The 19,008-nt window shown below is 47.6% G+C and overlaps 2 protein-coding genes across 9 annotated transcripts in view; one reads left to right on the top strand and one right to left on the bottom strand.

The window, feature by feature from the left end:
* LOC144129139 (uncharacterized) overlaps positions 1-19,008 on the bottom strand; it is a 51,031-nt gene continuing 32,023 nt past the window's right edge. The window contains exons 2-4 of one of the 2 annotated variants that reach the window (XM_077663072.1): positions 1,955-2,140; positions 490-570; positions 1-316 (exon numbers count right to left, since the gene is read on the bottom strand). In XM_077663072.1, coding sequence (XP_077519198.1) covers positions 147-316; positions 490-570; positions 1,955-2,084 — 381 coding nt within the window. In that variant the 5' untranslated portion in view covers positions 2,085-2,140 and the 3' untranslated portion in view covers positions 1-146. The remainder of the gene's footprint in view (positions 317-489; positions 571-1,954; positions 2,141-19,008) is intronic. The other variant, XM_077663073.1, reaches the window with a different exon arrangement.
* LOC144129129 (uncharacterized) overlaps positions 6,118-19,008 on the top strand; it is a 69,116-nt gene continuing 56,225 nt past the window's right edge. For 5 of the 7 annotated variants that reach the window (XM_077663056.1, XM_077663055.1, XM_077663053.1 and 2 more), the window contains exons 1-3: positions 6,139-6,429; positions 11,719-11,934; positions 13,414-13,749. In XM_077663056.1, the coding sequence (XP_077519182.1) occupies positions 6,363-6,429; positions 11,719-11,934; positions 13,414-13,749 (619 nt within the window). In that variant the 5' untranslated portion in view covers positions 6,139-6,362. Of the gene's footprint in view, positions 6,430-11,718; positions 11,935-13,413; positions 13,750-19,008 lie in introns of those variants that run through there. The other 2 variants (XM_077663052.1, XM_077663057.1) reach the window with 2 other exon arrangements.

Genomic DNA, 19,008 nt, shown 5'->3' with positions numbered 1-19,008 from the left:
GATTTCTCTCTCTCAGAAGATCCCAACTCGAGCACCTGCGATTTGAGGCGGATGGCTTGCCAAAGCGCGAGAGCTAGCCAATAAGCAAGAGGAAGTGTCCCCTTTGTAGGAACAATGATGTTGCTCCGTTGCCTCGGGTGCAGCTCTCACGGTTGGCACTGCTGCTCAATATGCGGAGACAGGACTGGTGGCTCCGATGAGTTCGCGGGACATGGCTTGCAAGAGGACTGGCCAGGTTGGTCCTGGTAGAAGCCTGGCTTGCAGAAGAGGCACTCGTTCGTGTCCTGAGACCAGAACATACCAGGAGGGCATTCCACTGCTCCATGCAAAAAAAAAGAGAAAGTAAAAAATAGAAACAAGTTAGAAAAGCCTTATCTTCATGCCTTAAGTGTGCCGCGATAAAGAAAGACGATTTTAGATTCCGCTGGTGGCAGAAGCCACGGCACATAGGAAACAGGAACGTCCAGGATAGCCAGATGCCTTGCTCACCGCAGTCTTTGTTCTCTTCACCGTCGTCCCGGACGCGGTCGTGTCCCCGTGGGCAAACTGTCGCCGTGGAAAGAATGCGTGCTGTAAGGAAGAAAGACGAAAGCAAAAGTAAGCCCGGAGGAAAAAAAATGACGTTTGGTTTGCGCAGTTATACCGAATCTGAATAAGAATTAGGTGCGCCAACGTTTTACATTGCTTATCGTCGACCTGCCACCTAAGTCACGACCATGTGACATGATCACAACCAGCCAGGTGTGTGTGTGCGTGTATATATATATATATATATATATATAGCTCAGTTGGTAAGAGCACCGGATGCGATATTCGGAGGTCGTGGGTTCGGATCCCACCGGTGGCATGGTTGTTTTTTCTGCTGCTTTATAAGTAATTTTCTTTAAACCGATTGATTGGCACTGCAAATTAAAAAAAAATTTTTTTAATTATATATATATATTAAGGAAGCCAACACTAACCGAAACCAAGGTGCATAGGGGAATGTTTTTATTTTTTTTAATTTGCAGTGCCAATCAATATATATATATATATATATATATATATATATATATATATATATATATATATATAAGACAAGCCAAATGAAGTGAGGCGCTCGTTTGACAAACATATTAAGGAAGCCAACAGTCACCGCCGAAACCAAGGTGCATAGGGGAATGCTTCTAATTCTTTGTTTTTAATTTGTAGTGCCAATCAATTGGTTTAAAGAAAATTACTTATAAAGCAGTAGAAAAAACAACCATGCCACCAAAGGCATGGTTATTTTTCCTGATATATATATATATATATATATATATATATATATATATATATATATATATATATATATATATGTGTGTGTGTGTGTGTGTGTGTGTGTGTGTGTGTGTGTGTGTGTGTGTGTGTGTGTGTGTGTGTGTGTGTGTGTGTGTGTGTGTGTGTGTGTGTGCATTTGCGGGAAAATTTTAAAAATAGGATTTGTTAGGTACGAATTCTTCTGCTGCACAATAGTATCTGCATTGACCAACATCAGAAAACAGGTTAAAAATGTCTTCTGCAAATTAACTCTCGCCGACCTTCTGAATCCAACCACTGGTCGTTCGTATAGCGACCCGTTGCAAGCATCCGGAATGCACATTCTTACCTCGACAGTGCACCCGCCGCGGTGGCTCAGTGGTTAGGGCGCTCGACTACTGATCCGGAGTTCCCGGGTTCGAACCCGACCGCGGCGGCTGCGTTTTTATGGAGGAAAAACGCTAAGGCGCCCGTGTGCTGTGCGATGTCAGTGCACGTTAAAGATCCCCAGGTGGTCGAAATTATTCCGTAGCCCTCCACTACGGCACCTCATTCTTCCTTTCTTCTTTCACTCCCTCTATCCCTTACCTTACAGCGCGGTTGAGGTGTCCAACGATATATGAGACAGATACTGCGCCATTTCCTTTCCCTAAAAACCAATTATTATTATTATTACCTCGACAGTGCGGCAGCCAGGGCCTTGCGTCCCAGACGCCGGTTCGGTCGCAAACGTAAATGTCAGGCACGTTACTCGGTAGCGCGTAACCATCCTCGCAGCTGGGCTGGCAGGTAACCTCGTGAGGCATGGAAGAGCAGTCGGTAAAGCCGTGCTCGATTTCAGCCGGTAAGCGACACCCCAATCCTGCAGACCAGCGGAGGCCGGCATTTTTTAGCGCGCTAGCACTGAAGCATCCACTCAGCCGAAAAGCCGTTGTCAGTCAGTTTCTGCGGTTCCGGGTCTACATCGACGCCCTCCCTGTCCTGGCCAGACAGGAGTCGAGCAATGATAAAATGAGGGTCAATGTCTCGCTGTCCCCAGTTCCCATCCCATTACCCACAACCCTTCCCTCATTCCCATTCCCACAACCTATTTCCCACCCCCTCCGCTACGTCCCAGGGGAGATCAGAGGAGTCTCCCCGGGCCCGCTCCCCCGGCTGTGGGTCGCTAAGTAGCATTCCCCCCCCCCCCCCTCATTTTTCTTATTTTCCCACCTACGGGTGGCAAAAGCACAACATTGCCTTCGGGCCTTTTAATCTATATTACGATTGGGTTAAGCCTGTTATACTTAGTGGCACAGGCAGGAGCTTATTGGCTTGTATTCTTTTTTGGCTGCCCCACCCTATTTTTGGTCCCCGGTCTGGCCTTGATGAACTGGGTGGCAGGTGGGCCACCTAGGTCACTTGTACCTTGTGACAACCTGCCTTGTGACAATGAGCAGTACGCAGTATGGAACCGCATGCAGTGATCCGACCACAAAAGGAAGCTGTCTATGGGGCCAGGAAAATCACTTGGATTTGCAGTTTGCCTGCCAAAAACATGCTCTTGTTTTTAGCGCGAAAGCACTGCTCGACGGGGTCAAACACAACCAAGAATCTTCTGCGAAGCCTCGGAGTAACTCGGGTAAGCTCGGGCTATCGGAGGAGCGTCATGCAAGCTGCAGCCAACGGGAGGAAGCTCGGGTAAGTCCGGAGGAGTGTCGCGCCAGCTGTAGCCTCGAGGGTGGCCCTGTCTTTTAAACCTAGCATAGCAACAGCCCGTGCAGAAATTAAATAAATATTGCCGCGACTGGGTTCATGACCCGGAGAGCTGTGAACAGATCAGATTCGCTGTCCACTGCACAAGAGCACTGTACTATCACCTCAGCCGATCACGCCTGGTTTTAAACTGCAACATACACTCGCGCTTTGCATTGCACATCGTCGTCTTCTTGAACTTCCATCTGCGGCGCCAACAGGTCAGATTATTTATTTATTTTATTTATTTATTCACGTTGCCTCACAGGCTCCAAGCATGGAGTATTGTGTGAGGGGGGGATTACATAAATAGGGGTAATAACAGGAGCATGAATGACACGATTATATAATGCTGATTGACTGTTAGTACTCATGAAACAGTAAGAACATCATTATACAATAGTTATTGACGCGTCAGTAATTAGAAAAAATGGCTGTTATTTCGGTCCTAAAAGAAGCTGGATCACGAATATTGACGATGTGTTCCGGAAGACCATTCCAGTGAACAATAGCCTGCGGCAAAGCGGATGAATTGAATGCAACGGTTTTACCTGAAAGGCGTTTGAAGCTGAGATGGTTGTTTAAACGGCGCGAGGTGCGGTGAGGTTGGGCAAGAGGGAGAGTCGAAAGATTAGTGCTATAGACTATCTTGTGAAATAAGCAGATTAGGGCAATTAATCTTCGTGATTGAAGCTGTGCGAGAAGTCCTTATGCTACGTATGGCATCAAGACTGCCAGAACCGAGGCTCTTCTTAAGCTATTCAGCTGGTAAGGGCAGAGAAATGTGAGGCTCATTACGACAGACAGGAACGAAGCCAGAACTCAGCGAAGCCAAGGAAAGCACAGGGAATGTTTTTTTATTTTCTTTCGTTTATCGATGGAAAATTAGCAGGACAATAAAATTTTACTTGAAACGCTGAAGAAAAGTTTACAAGCCGGCTACCCCTGGTTAACGAGAGATGCAGCAACAGCTGCTGAGGTATTTTGGTTTATGGTATGTTGTGGTAGAGATTAAGAGAGCGACCTCACATCTGTGTAGTCCTACGGCGCTATTTTTAGTTTTCCACTCATTGTCGTTTTTCCTCCAGGCCGGCTCTCCAGTCCGCCGCTCTAGAAGCGTAGCGTCGCCGATGATCCTCTGCTCGAGAGGCACGTTTTCGCAGCAGCTGTCGCAGATATACCGGGCTACGCCCATCCGCTCTCATCATACCCCTCCTTCCACGGTAACCACGTTCCAGATGGTTACCGGGAATAGTACGCCTTCCGGCGATCTCACTGTAGCCTCCCCCTCTCGTCCCGTCCACTGCAACCCTCGCTGTCCTCCTAGGGTAACTACCCTGCGGTTGCTTCCCATGGTAACCACGTATTAGGTGCACCTTCTCACGCTCTCGTCATACCCTCCTCCCTCTACGGTAACCGCCTTTCGGACGGTTACTGCTGCAGCCGCCCTCTGGGGCCGTATTTTATAAGCTATAAGTGGAGAGTTCCGGATAATTTCGACCACCTGGGGTTCTTTAACGTGCATTGACATCGCACAGTACACAGACCTCTATCATTTCACCTCCATCGAAATGCGGCGCCGTGGCTGGGATCGAACCCGCGTGTTTCGGGTCAGCTGCTGAGCACCATAACCACTGAGCCACCGCGGCGGCTCTGTTTTAATTTGCAGTGAATTTATTTTTATTAATGCTTTGCGGGGAGTAGCACGTTGGAGGCTTAACGTCCACAAGCTCCACGTCAGTGGCTATGAGACACGCTGTAGTGGAGGGCTGCCGTGTCATTTCAACAATCCTGGGGTCTTTTCACGCGCGCTAACATCGCTCAGCACAAGGACACTTTTGAATTTCGCTCCATAAGTTTGTAACGAGCGAATACCGATCGCAGAGCCTATTCATGTCGCGCGTGATGCGCCCTCTGCTACAGTGGTTGCGTACGCTCTACATTCTACTGTGCTGCACGTGCCTTAATTCGCATGCAAGTGCAACACTGGCTAGCGCCGCTATGGTTAGAAACGGCGGCAGCGCTGTTTCCCACCATAGCGGCGGAAGTAGTGATCCCCTCAGACCGAAGCTGTAGTGCTGAAGGGGGCTGAAAGTGGCAGCAAGCAAGCGCCCACAACCCCTGTGCGAGGCTACCGCACAGTTGCTCCCACCTTCGTCCACTCTTGCAGACTATACGAAGAAAATTTATTTATTTTTGATGGGGGGGGGGGGGGGGGGGGGTACCCATAAAAAGAAGGCAACTCGGCTGGCAGTGTCGCCGACATTGGCGCTTGACAGTCGTCGGAAGAAGGATGCAGGCGGTTCTGCGCCGCTTTCTGTTCGAATGTTACGAAGAACTTTCCGGATGATCCGTGTGTGCATTCTTAGAAAATCCTGGCCACTAAAGATCCAGGCATCTCCAACCGCGATCCTTGGCAAAAAAAAAACCCCTAACGTCGGTCTAGCGCACATCAGACAAATAACCTCGTCTGAGCAACGAAAAGATAAGGGTATGAGCTGGCGGGGCGAAGAAGGAACAGCTTTGGAAAAACAGAAATGGTACAGTACACAGCTCCTCAACACGCGCTGGTCTTCCAGATTGCGGAGATCAGAACACTTTATTCGGCATCATATGCTGGCACGAGAAAATTGGGAATAACGTTTTAAACTACGCAGGCGTTCACATCTTTCTATGAAACATTTGACCAACGAAGTTCGTGGCAAGGAGCCTATTATGAAAAATTAAATCTTAAACATCGGCCGCGTTTGTATTCGTGGTTTTAAGCGTCCGCTTGTTGCAGTTTCATTGCTAGTTTCGACCTGAATAGCATCGCATCGCGCTAAGCATATATGAGTGCAAGACGCCGCTTTACGTGACCAAATTCAACTCCCACAATAGACCTTTTACGCCATGTGCCCCGCCGACCAGTGTTGCCTTTGCGAACGAAACGTTAAAGCAGGGCAGTTTTGGAACAGTCCTATAATTGGCGCACAGCAAGCAGCCCCTGACGCCTCGAGTTGGGCGCGAAATTCCCGAGTCCGCAAGGCGGAACTTGAAGCAAGTAAAGAGCAGCAGGCGCCGAGATTGCAGCCTTCAGCAGGCCTGATAATGAGTTTCAGATGCGGTTTAGTTTCCCCACGCGCAGAGCCGTTGCCCGCGTCCACTTGCTTCGCCGACTCCACCCGAGGCGCGGCCCGCGCCGCAAGCAGCCAGATAAAAAACGGTCGCACTGAGCAACGCACTTGTGGTGCACCAGAACTAATTTGTAGACAGCGAATTGATTTTTCTTTATAGTGCGCTTAACGAAGGGAACTCTAGTAACCGAGACTAGATCGCTGCAGTAGCACAGAAGAAACGACAGCCAAGTGATGCAGGCCACGGCGTTTGCAACTCTCTTCACAAGATCAGCATTGATGCTGGTTTTGCTGCTCCAAGGTTAGTGCTTTTAGCCTATCTTTGACCTTATCATAAAGCTCGTTGCGTGGGTACGGTTGTTTACGATCCGAAACAATTTGCAAGGCACTCGTGATGTCGTCACGCTATGGAGCTTGATTCTGCGAATCTTGCTGTTCACAGGATGATCTGTAGTAAAGGCTCTTCATAAAATGCTTTACTCACTGCTTCATTCTGCGCATTTACCGGCCAGAGGAGTTAAGCGGCACGTGCTATGCCCCGCATTACCGGAGTGTCAAACTTAATTAAAACTCAGACTGTGCCGCTGACTTCGTACAAGGTGCGCACTGCATTTTTTTTACTTCTTGCCGCATTTATATGTTCAAAGTAGGTCCAGGAGCTGACCAGAAAAAAAAATATGCTCGCCTTTCGGAGTAGACGATGGTAATCGAAGCATATCACGAGAGGGCTGGTGGAGAGAGGTGTGCAGGGACTTGTGCTGTGGCGCTTTCGCAAAGGGCGCGGCAACGTTTTCGCAAATTTTTGAGCAGGCTTGCGCATAGCTCACTTCCTTCCCAACGGCCTCTCTTCGTGGATGTTCTCTCTGATGGGAAAGCTGAAGTGGCTATAGGGTTCGACTGTTGAGCCTTTAGTCTCTGCACCGAACCTTCACGACGGCGGCGGCGTATAATTTAGGTATTTAGGTCTCAGAGGCGAAATGCAAAAAAACTGCCTGCGTGCTGCGCAATGTCAGAACCCTTTAAACATCTCCCGGTGTTTGAAATTAATCCAGAGGCCTCCCCTACGGTGTCCCTCATCCGGGACGTTAAACCAGTCATATCGCATTCCGCATAATTCCTCGCACACTCTAGAATGCCGCGAAGCTGGTCGCAGATATGCGCATTTTACATTTTCGTAGCGAAATCGCAGGCTAAAATAAATCAGTCTTATATGACTAGGCCGAGACCGCGATTTCTTGATTAGCAAAAGAAATCATGTGGCTCAATTTGCTCAGAACGTTTGCACGGGGGCGGTAGTAAGGTAGGCGAATGAACGTGCATGCTAAGGGAAGTCAGCCTGTTGCCAGCGAACCTGGAAAGCTGGGCTAGCTTTTTCAGTTCTAGTTCCGTTGATTTATTCTGCATCATGTTCATCTATAGATATGTTAGTAAATATTTACTGTCAGCATTAATTCAAATGCCAGCAAGCAAATAGTTCATGACTGCTGCATTCACACTTTACATCGATCGCTGCAACCTTTCCACATGCATTTAAACAGTTAGGTTATCCATCTGTCGTGCAGTCGCTTCGTTGGTGGGTTTCCTAATCATTTCTACTATCTAGGCATGAGGTTCAGGAAAAGCTCGACTCATATCAGTTTCGCACTGGGCAGGGGAAAATGTGATAATTCCGGCCGGTACAAACCTACTGTTTCCATCTGAAGCTGAAAAGTGATTCCTGATCGACTACAAGCAATTAGTCAGCGTGAAAAAAAAAGTGATGGCTTGAGTAGTGTCTGCTCGAGTCTGATTTCTAGATAGCTCCTGAAGCGGGATTTTCTGCCGTTAGCATCTTGCACTTTTCTCCCACTAAGTGTATCGTCTGCTTTTGACGTGATTTATAACGTAATGACCCGTGAGCTTGAAAATAAATTTGTAAGCATTGGACTTTGAAAGTAACGCCATGCACATTTGTCCCTCGATTTCTAGCCAGCTCTTCCCTATAATTACACACCCTTCGTTGCATAGAAAGGCAAAATATATTATTATAAAAATCGAACAAACGTCGGCAACTTCAGCACGAGGGAACTGGGAGAAGGTGCCCTAATCCATGAATGCTAAACTTGTTATAATATCATGTCCAGGTTTCTCGTGAGGTACGTATGCCTTAGAAAAAAAATTTAAGGGGATCACAGCTATTAGGTCGCCATTGAATGACCGAAAAAAAAATCGCACCTGTGCTCACTACGCCAACCTCAATCCAACATTCGTGGAATCATGTGATCTGTACGAAGCGAGTAATAACTAAGCAATGATTGTAATCCGCCTGCCGAGCTGTTTCTCCGCAAATACACCCTACTTACTCTTTATGGTTGATGAAGCATTTGGGCAGACGGACAGGATACAATGGGGCTGGGACATATTCGTAACTTAATTCTCGGTTTTATGCTACACCCATAAAGCACACGAAAACGAACGCGTGCCGCCGTAGTGCCAGTCTGCGCGGAAGGTGCAATTATGCAGAAAAGCCATCGTTGGCGTTGACGTCCACGTTGCCGAAGAACCCTTATTGGTTGAAAACATGGCTGTTACAATAGGCTCCCATAGATGGCGCCCGCCGCACAAGCGATGCATCGGATCTTGAGCGATGTGAGCAACCGCGAGCCACACGCAAAGCGCACGAGCCGTATTCGTCCTCACCCTCTAATAAACATGCAGCAGACGAGCACGCAGCAGCAGCTCACGTCTTCTCAAGCTGCTACGCGGCAGACCCATCACTCTCTCCCCTGACCGTTGGGCTGCCAGTAAGACACGCTACCGCTAGGTCATGCAAGCACGTTCGTAGGGGTTGATTAAAGATGTCGTGTAGTCTTTCACAAATGATTGTGGTTGTGAAAGAGGGAACAGCGACTGTGTCGGCGTGGACAAGAAACCGTTCCCTCCCCCACCCCCTCTCCCCCTGTCAATTTTCTTATTCTTTTTACTGGTCCGCTACACCTACATTTAGCAGCATAAATGTGTGCCAGAAGCTCGCTTATTTGTTATGTTCTTCTGCTCCTATGGCACTGAATCTTTGCCGTGATGACACGATTTTGAATTTTTCGCGCCGGTGCGGCCAAAGCTCATTGCGCGAGTTCACAAGCCGATGACAGGTGGCGCCACAGGGGCCATTTGTGCGAGCTTCGGTAAAGAATGCGCCATGTTTGAATAGCAAAGAAAGTGGACGTGACAATAGTCACACGATTATTTTCTTTAAAATGTACAGTACAGGCGATTAGTGAGCGACATCGATGAGCAATGCAATTAAACCCGGGCATATCGAACTAAGACATATCGAATCATTGGATGTATATAGAAAACTCAGATTATCCCCTGGGAAAATCCTGCTTAAAAGTACAGAAAAGCCGTGCTGTGTATCGAACTCTAATTTCGCCAGTCATTCGATATATCAAACTGCGCAACACTCCCCTGCAAGTGGCGCTTCTCCTAAAAGCGTTATTCGAGAATGTTTTGCGGGAGGAGACAAGCCGACTGCGCAGGTTTGGGCATCTGCTGACAGCGCCAGCGCCGTGCAGCCAGTCACCTTATGAGGTGAATGGAAAGTGTTCTTGCGGATGGAGTTTGGTTCCTTGTCCTCATTTTCCGCGCCATATCACTCTCATTCGGTGAAGGCAAGCATAACGAAAGCCTAGCGGCTGCCCTTGCGTCTAGTGCTTCTCTGCCGAAGGCGTTGTGAAAACTAACTACTATATCCTGATTTGAAGGAGTGGTTATTCTGTTTATACTGTATTAGTAACAGAATTAGACACCTTATGATAGATAATCGCACGTTCCAAGGCAACTTCCGCTGCGACTCATTTATCGTCGACGTTTCGACCGGGGTCCGGTCTTCAACCCACTTCATGTCTTGAAGACCAGACCCGGGTCGAAACCTGGGCCATAAATGTGTCTTTGAGAAGTGCCTACTTTATTAAAACCTTCCCCCTGCGGAAGACCAAGGAACTTACTTCTACTTTTGTAACTTTCTCTCTCTCTAGTGTATATATATATATATATATATATATATATATATATATATATATATATATATATATATATATATATATATATATATATATATATATATATATATATATATATATATATATATATATATATATATTTACGGGGTGTTTCAGCAAACACTCACAAATTTTCAAAAACAGGCTTTAAAAAACAGGCATAAAAATTGGCTTTTGCCACATAGTATTACCAGTGTTGGCGGACGCCAGAAAACTGGACAATAGATTTAAGTAGTAAGCTGGATGACTAATTGAAGGGGTATATCTGGTGAACACTCTCAAGGTTCGCTTGCACCCAATAAACATAAATACCCACGAGAGCAACAGATTGGACAGCCGTCGCCGTAGCTCAGTTGGTAGAGCACCGGACGCGATATTCGGAGGTCGTGGGTTCGGTTCCCACCGGCGGCATGGTTGTTTATTCTGCTGCTTTATAAGTAATAAAGTAATTTTCTTTAAGCAATAGCTTAATCTAAGTATTATTATCCCACTGATCAGCACTAGACATTAAAAAAAATTAAAAACATTCCCCTATGCACCTTGGTTTCGGTGAATGTTCGCTCCCTTCATATATATATACATATACTTCAATTTCGATATATCGGTGTTCAACTGCACAGTCGAAGTGATGTTAGTTTGTGCTGAGGGGTTTATGTTGCATAATGTGGACACTTCACTTTATGGTGACAAGGCGAGGCATGGCTAACAAATATAGCAGATGCCTGCTACTCGCCCGTGTCGCACTTTAAAGGGCTCTCGTATCAGGCTCCTGACTTCGCCCCACTAATGAGCGCCGAAGGCTACGCCTGCGCCTGTAGGCGTAGCCTTCGTAGGCTTCGTAGGCGTAGGCGTAGGCCTTTGTTGCGAAGATTTGAGATGACAAGTGTTAAGTGGAAAGCACTTCTTTCTTAACATGCTGAAAATAGTTGAACATTTAACGGCTGAAAATTCAGTGGCAATTTTCTTGATAATTCTTTGTGATAATTCTTCGCCCAAACATGGCAAAACTGCAAAGTTAGGGAGCATCATAGGCTGAGCTTGTTCTTGGGCGTCAAATCATCAATGGCCAAACAAACATTCAGAACTGCCAGCAGCAAGGAGCCCTTTCGAATTAACATGGAAGGTAAAAGAATGGCCAAAAATAGTTGGCGTCTCGAGTGATGTTAGGTCAATCAGACAAATACATCCCATTTTCTTTATGCTCGTTTAGGGCCAACGGGACAAATACGTTCCATTTTTTTCCGCTTAACTATTTGCACTAAAATTCCCAGATTTGTTGAGAAGCGTTTCTGTGGGCGTCATCTGCTCGTGGAATGGACATTTTTTCATCAATATTGCTAAAATCATGCTCCCACAAAGGGTTAAAGTTAGATTGAAAGAAATTAGGTAAAAATTTTCTGGTGATGCCTCTCTCGCATAACCACCGATTTAAGACGTCTGGTAGAGACAGCTCCACCACTCAGTACAAAAAGGTGCGTGCAGGTCAATTAAGAAGCCCATTTAATTGAGAGATGTATTATCGCACATGAGGCGCCATATGTTATTCGCAGGCTGCCGATGCCGGATGAGCAAGTGCCCTCCACCGAGGCCACCCAAGAATGGCCACGTGGTGTACCACAACAGCGAGTCCAGCTACGTGATGTACAAGTGCGCTCCGGGGTACAAGATGCGGGGCTACCGCTCCTCGCTTTGCATGCTGGGCCGGTGGGACCCCGAGCCCCCCGAGTGTGTTCCCGTCAAGTCGTACGACGACAATGACGTCAGAGGTTTGTTTGAAAGTGCGACAACACGCGAACACGTGGCTCTCCAGCAGCGATTGTATAGCAGCTGTGGCGTACGATGCCAGGTGCTGAGTCTGTTGACGACATCAGTGGAAAGGCTCTTAGAGGATCCTTGCAATGAAATATGGCACTCTGATCGGTCCGAAATTCAGAAGTCTGTTGGCCGTCAGACCACTCGCGCCGTATGGAAGAAAAGGCGTGGGGGTGATAGATTTTACGCAAGAAAACCATGCTGAGCCGCATTTTTTTTTTCACTGGAAAAAGTCCGAGAAATATTTGGTTCAAATAGAACCGGCACCGCCAGCCACCCCCTTCCACAGTAGCCTCTGAATTCGCCCGTGTGATTAACTACTCAGGATAGCTTAAAAAACGGAAAAGAAAACTTTCAGCGAGTCATCTATAGCTAAGTGCTCAGCTTGTCGGCGGCGCTAACATATGCCTAGTCTTCTATAGTTTCCGGAAAAGAATGATTAAAAAATTAAGTTAAAAATTGCATACGTGTGAATAAGAGCCTTCGTTTCAGTTTCTTTTTCAAGAAATCGAAGGGAGTAAAAATCAGACGTAATTTCTGACGTGAAATTCGGTTAAAAATCAGGTTATTTAGCAACAAGTTTCATAAATCGCGTCCACCTAAAATACTAGCACTCGTTTTTGGTTGCAAACGAAAGTGCTGCCCTTTTGTTTTGCTCCTGATTTTATTAAGCATGCTAAAGGTGGTTGGTTGCAGCAAACGCTTTTCTGCCCATGGAGTATTTCTTTTCTTTATTTGTTACAATTATTTTATCGCGTACATTAGCCTCCCCACGCTGAGCACTCCGGTGTCTGTGCTAGACCTGTCTGCGATGGCGGTTCTTTCGGCTTTGTTCACAGGCAGGCTGCATTTTCTTCAAGGAGTATTTTCGTGCAGAAAGGGCGTCTAACTGTATTTTTAAAATATCTTCCCGGGTACAAGAATAGGGTAAAACCGGTGGTTGTCAAAAAATGAATTAAGGGCCCTACTTTCAAATTACAGAATGCACGATATTTTTCTGATTGTATGCTCACAGTCAAGTGCTACCGGTTTTCACAGCTGACGCTCGGAAAGACTGGCCGGCGGTAGCAGACAATATATCGTCGGATTATCTTATCACGCCTGTACCTTAAGAGGAATTATCGTACCAACAGAAATGTTAACACATTAGCGTTTCCTTTCTTTAGTTATTGCTGGGACGACCTGTTATGTAGTTTTACCTGTAACAAGTTTCCAGTGGATTCTGTTTTCTTATCCGATATTAGGGCACGAATGCGCCTTCAATTTTCTGTTCAATCCAAACAGAATACACTTTCACGTGCGTCAAAATGATTTTAAGTAATACTCCAAATTCAGTATGTGCAAAGTTGTAATGGGAACCTTCCTTACTTTGTTCTCGAGATACAACCAACCTCACGTTGTTCTCTTTCCGTCTCTCCTTCGGTTTCCTGAAGCCAACGAGCTCGAAGTGTCCACCCAGCTTGCGCCGCCTCCAACCGAACTACCTGACCTGGTGGCTACGACACCTTGTCCCTTCCGCAACAAAGCCAGTGGCAGCGTCGAAGTCAAAAGGAGATCACTGCCACAGGACCAGGCTCGAGGACTCCACCCCGACCGAAGCTGTCGACTTCCACCGTTGACAGGCGAAGGTGTCATGGTCGTATGGAGGCAACGACCGGACTTCCTTTCTTACGCGTGCGAGTATGGCCGGGGCTCCTCCAAACACGCCACAATGCAGTGCGGAAGCGGAAGGTGGGACAAGCAGCACCCTCATTGCGTGGACGCCGACGGTGAGTCGTCTTACTTGTCCATGAATTTCTGCTGGCTGCATATCTTATACGCGAGCTGAACTCTCCACATGCATCATTATTATCGTCATCTGCAGAGTGGAACCCACGGCAAGGCCCCTATCAGTGATCAGATTACCGCTGCCTTGCCCCACACGGCAGGAAGTCTATCTCCATGATCCTTCGCCTCGGCTCTTTGCGGACTTCAGTAATGTTTCTCCGCCTTTGGTGTGGACTCTGTCACTCTAATGGAACACCTGTTTGCTACCTGTTCTACGCATGACGTGCCGAGCCTGTGTCATTTCCTAGTAGGAATTTCAACTTGATTGCAGCCAACTACCGTTTCTTCTACAATAGAATCCATATATGTATCTCTTTCTGTCGCTAAGTGTTACACATGCTTTCTCTTTCCATCGCTCGCTGCACTGCATTTAGGCTTATTTAAATCTTCTTAGCTAGCCTTCATGCATCGGCTACATAGATGTAGCGGGCATGAAATATCATTATAGGCTTCCTGTTTGAGGAACATTGCAGAGATGCTGTTTATAAATTGAGAGTATCGGCAGACTGCATTCCAACACATTCTAATTCCCTTGCTAATTACTTGCTCATAGTTCAGATATACAGAGGCTAGACTCAGCAGAGACAAACTTGCTACTTACCTGCTTCCGGTATCTGTGACCAGTTGTGAACAATCGCTGTATCGCTATGTTCTCAAACGCTAGTTTCTTCGTCGTGCAAAGGAATCTCTTCGATTCAAGGTAGCTTAATTTGAAATTCCGATTTTATTTCAACCGACGCATCGCTCCCGTAAAAATCGGACCTATCTCAGAAAAGAAACACCCGCAAACTCTAATCCATGAGCGTATGCGACTGTTAATTCGAACAGGCGGCAGAACCGACTCACCCCCACAGACGTGCATGAGTATCCTCACGAGGACTCGCCTTCATGAGTGCATCCTCACTCTCTTCTGACCTCAGCCTCACACGTAGAATTGAGCGTGAATGAACTCGCCGTTGAGAAGCCACTATGGGCGAGGGAAATCAGAAGTGATGATGTGAGGTTGACGGAGGGCAACGTGAAGTGGTCACTGCGAGGCATGATGTCCCGAACCAGACCTCCACTGTCACTTGCATCATGTCCCTGCCAGCGCATATTTTCATCTTCTGCAATTTAAGCGCAGTAACCTCACGAAACGACGCAAAAATATATTTCTTCCTGCTTGAACTTGCTTTGCAGTGGACACCGCTTGTAATGAACATGAGTCTTTTGCGCACACCTATCTTAACCACCTCCTAAGCTATTCGTTTTTTAACAGAGTTGCAGGCCCATTGACCATACTAGCCACCCACAGTTCTTATCACGTTACATCGTGGTTCTTATTTATAGTCTTGAACGAATTTTCTCTGCCCTTTGCTTTTAATGATCGAGATTCGACGGTGTAGGGTGAAGGAGAAAAACGATTTAATAATAACAATAATAATAATAATAATAATAATTGGTTTTTTGGGGAAAGGAAATGGCGCAGTATCTGCCTCATATATCGTTGGACACCTGAACCGCGCCGTAAGGGGAGGAATCAAGGAGGGTGTGAAAGAAGAAAGGGAGAAGGAGGTGCCGTAGTGGAGGGCTCCGGAATAATTTCGACCACCTGGGGATCTTTGACGTGCACTGACATCGCACAGCACACGGGTGCCTTAGCGTTTTTCCTCCATAAAAACGCAGCCGCCGCGGTCGGGTTCGAACCCGGGAACTCCGGATCAGTAGTCGAGCGCCCTAACCACTGAGCCACCGCGGCGGGGCTAAACGATTTAGAGAAAAGTGAAAATTGCAGGAAAAAAAAATATTGGCGGTTGTTTAGCTCTGGTTAAACCTGGAGTGACGCGACGACTACAGCTGGCCGAATGGAACTCGCTCAGTTGAATTGCAAAGTCAGTCTTCATCTTGGCGTTCCTTCGTGTGGGCGTTCCTTCATCTTCGTACCACTTGACACGGCGCGTGCGCACAGCGGTTGCAGCTGTTACGCGCTGCACCGCCGGTAGTAGCAGCTGCTCCGCACCACGTGACCAACCCACGTGACCAACGGCGCCGCCACGGAGCTCAAGTGGTGCCACGCTGAAGGGTCGAGGAGTCGTGGTGTAGCTATCGCTACAAAACTCGAAGGACGGTTACGACTATGTGACGCGAGATTCAGCGATAGTTATGTAGGCGTTTAGTGTTGGGGATATTTTGAGGTAGAAAAGGTACAGTGACCTCATATCGCACTGATGTAGTGGTCGACTGATGCACTTGGCAGGCGATTGTTCCAAAACAGAGCCACCCGTAGGCTTTCAGCACTCTATGCGGGACAAGCACAAAGAACGTGTTATGCGGTATCGTCGCACTCGCACGTATCGCACGCGCAGTCATCAGCCATGCCGATAACAAATGAGTAGAGAATGCGACACCAAGCCACAGGAGACACCGCACACTTGCGTCACGTCGTGTTAGGCAGGGTGCAAGCCGATGCTTCAGGTCGGGGTAGGCTCCTCAGAGGGCGTTTTATATTCTACTTAATTAGTTTCTCAGCTACGACTAATTGTGCAAATTTTTTTATATTCGCTTTAGGGACAAGTGCGTTAAGTTGTAGAGAGGGTCCACACGCAACTAGTCCATTTTTTTTTTTGTGACACCGGACTATCGTGAGCAAAAGTAAGAGACCCCGTCTCAACTCGTGTTCCGAACCTTGCCGCTCTGCAGGTGGCGCCCCCTTGCAGAACGGCAAGGTTAGGAGCATTAAAAAGAGGGGGGGGGGGGGGGCTTTTTCACTTTTGTTCTCTTACTTTTGCCCACAATGGTGCCTTCTCCGTCATCCTTTTTGCGGCGATGCTGTTTTTACACTTGCCTCAGGGAAAATACAGTGCTAAAAAAATATGAGTAGAACATTCAAAATGACTTCGCTTGTAATTTAGGAAAGCAACTAATTAAATTTAATGCATTATGTAAAAGTCGGTAATAATAGCATCACCGCACAGATGTACTCCTCTCGAATAAACTGATACGAAGTTCATTTCAGTTGTCCAAGGCGAACCAGAGAAAAACCCTGTAAGGCACAGAGTTTGCATTCATAAGAAATCACCAGCGGAGATAAGTGGGCTTGAATTCTGAGTGCACTCACTGAGTCGCGGGGAATCGAATCGTGGGAAAACGGCTGTAATGCTGGCTGCACCGCTTTGATGCCATCCTGAGAGGTGTCAAACGGAAAGGCAGGAAACGAGCTTTCAAAAGGTAGCAAAATTACGGCCATCTAAAATTTGTTTCCGAATTGCGATCGCGTGAAGTGGAACGTCGTATCGAACCGCGCGCTTCGTTTCCAGCTGCACGAGTCTCGAAGTGTTCATTTCAATTTCTCTTTTGAACTTTGGAATCATTTTGAGAGTCGATATTTTGGTGAGATGTAGTTTGAAGTGCATTCAGTAAAAAACTGTTCTTTCAAAAAGAGACTTTTTCGCAGTTTTTTGCGATCTTACTACGCGCATACCCCCTTAGCTCGCGCTTGTTCTGTCACCCACGCTGCTCTCTTCGTGTCCCTTAACGTTACACCTATAATTTTCCTTTCCATACCTCGACGCGTTGTGCTAAATTTCAGTTGAACTATTTTTCGTTAGCATCCATGTTTCTGCTCCATAGGTGAGCACCGATAAGATACAGCAGCTGTATGTTTTTCTTGAAGGACATTGATACACTGCCATTCATGAACTGAGAGTACCTGCCAAATGCGCTCCACCGCATTCTTATTGTTCTAGTCATTTCATCCGTGATCCGGATCTGCGGTCATTGCCTGCATTACGTAAATAGTGACCGCTTAGGGCAGGTAGCCACCGCAGACCTGAAGTGATAGAATCCTTCACCCACCACCAACCATCCACTTTACCCTCCGAAGGCCTCAGTTAGACTCGGGAGTCCTCTTCGGTGGTGGATATGGGGGTCCGTTTGGGCGCGACACGTTGCAGGAGGAAGATGAGGCGTAGACGAACTTATCGGCAGAAACGCACAGGTGGGTTTATTAACAAACTATTTATACTTTTTACGCGTCGACCAGGGTGGTCGCTAGCATCAAGCACAATCAGGAGCGTCACGCCAATGCTCACTCCTACGAAACTCTGTCCTGCCTGACCGACTTAAACCGCGCTGCTCGTAGCGGCTCCTCGTTCTTCGGAACGTGGCCAGCGCAAAGCTTGGCCCTGTCCGTACTCTCGCGACTCCGACTCTCCACCAAGAGCCCCTGCCCGAGTCTCCCCTTTTGGCGCCATAACGCCTCCTTAAATCCGTGTGCCCAGCATTCTGGGGACCTTTTTAGCAACCAAGCAGGAATGAGCTCCTTAGAGCCAATCGGAGCATTTTATATTGAATTGAAAGCACCAATGACACGTATGCGCCCACGAGCTTGTTTGCTCGCGTCGACAGCGTGCATTCCAAGAAGTCGATCGCGCTTTCCCACAAACTCCGAAAGGAACTTCAACATGGCAACAAAATACACACAAGCACAACTTCCACCAGCCGTGGCTCGACACACAGATACAGGGTGGCATCTGAGCCACGCTGGCCAGAAGCAGAGCAAACGCAGCTCATTAACCGCCATCCAGCTGCACGACCGTCCGCACGCGCACCCAGCGGATGGCCCGCCAGTAGCCTTCCAAGTGAGCTTCATTCTTCAAGCGTCCTCAGAGCTTTCTTCGACACCGCGCTCGAAAAGCCATAAAACTGATCCCAAACAATGCACCCGGGTGCGATACGCGCGGGCACTGTCTACGGCGCGGGACCCATTCCGGCACCGTTACTATTACTTTCTGGGTCGGCAACCCCCTGCCAGCAGCATTTGCTCTGTTTGCTTTAGAACGGCCGGGCTACCGTCGTCGGGGTGGGGGCCACGCGACGAGCCGCTTAGAAAATCTGAATGCAAGGACCAAGTCAGCGGCACCCGGGTTGAAATATAGATCGCCCACTGCCCCACGGCCCGCAAACTCAACTGCCTTCACCGCCAAGAAGCCACCCCCCACCACCAACCAAACCAACGCCGCCCTCTAAATGCCTCCACCCACGAGCAGCCCGAGCAGCCCGCGCAGCAGTGGGAACGCGATCATTATAGAAGCGAAATGTGCCACCAATACTGCTAGTGCCGATTTGTCGCATCACATTGTATGATCGCCTGTGCATTTCTCTCTCTCGCATAAATGCAGTCTAATCGAGGGCGTCGAGCTCGAAAACTTTACAGCAAGAAA

Source organism: Amblyomma americanum, chromosome 4 (assembly GCF_052857255.1).
Source record: "Amblyomma americanum isolate KBUSLIRL-KWMA chromosome 4, ASM5285725v1, whole genome shotgun sequence".
NCBI classification, from domain to species: Eukaryota; Metazoa; Arthropoda; class Arachnida; order Ixodida; family Ixodidae; genus Amblyomma; species Amblyomma americanum.
This window is presented reverse-complemented; position numbering and strand designations above follow the sequence as displayed.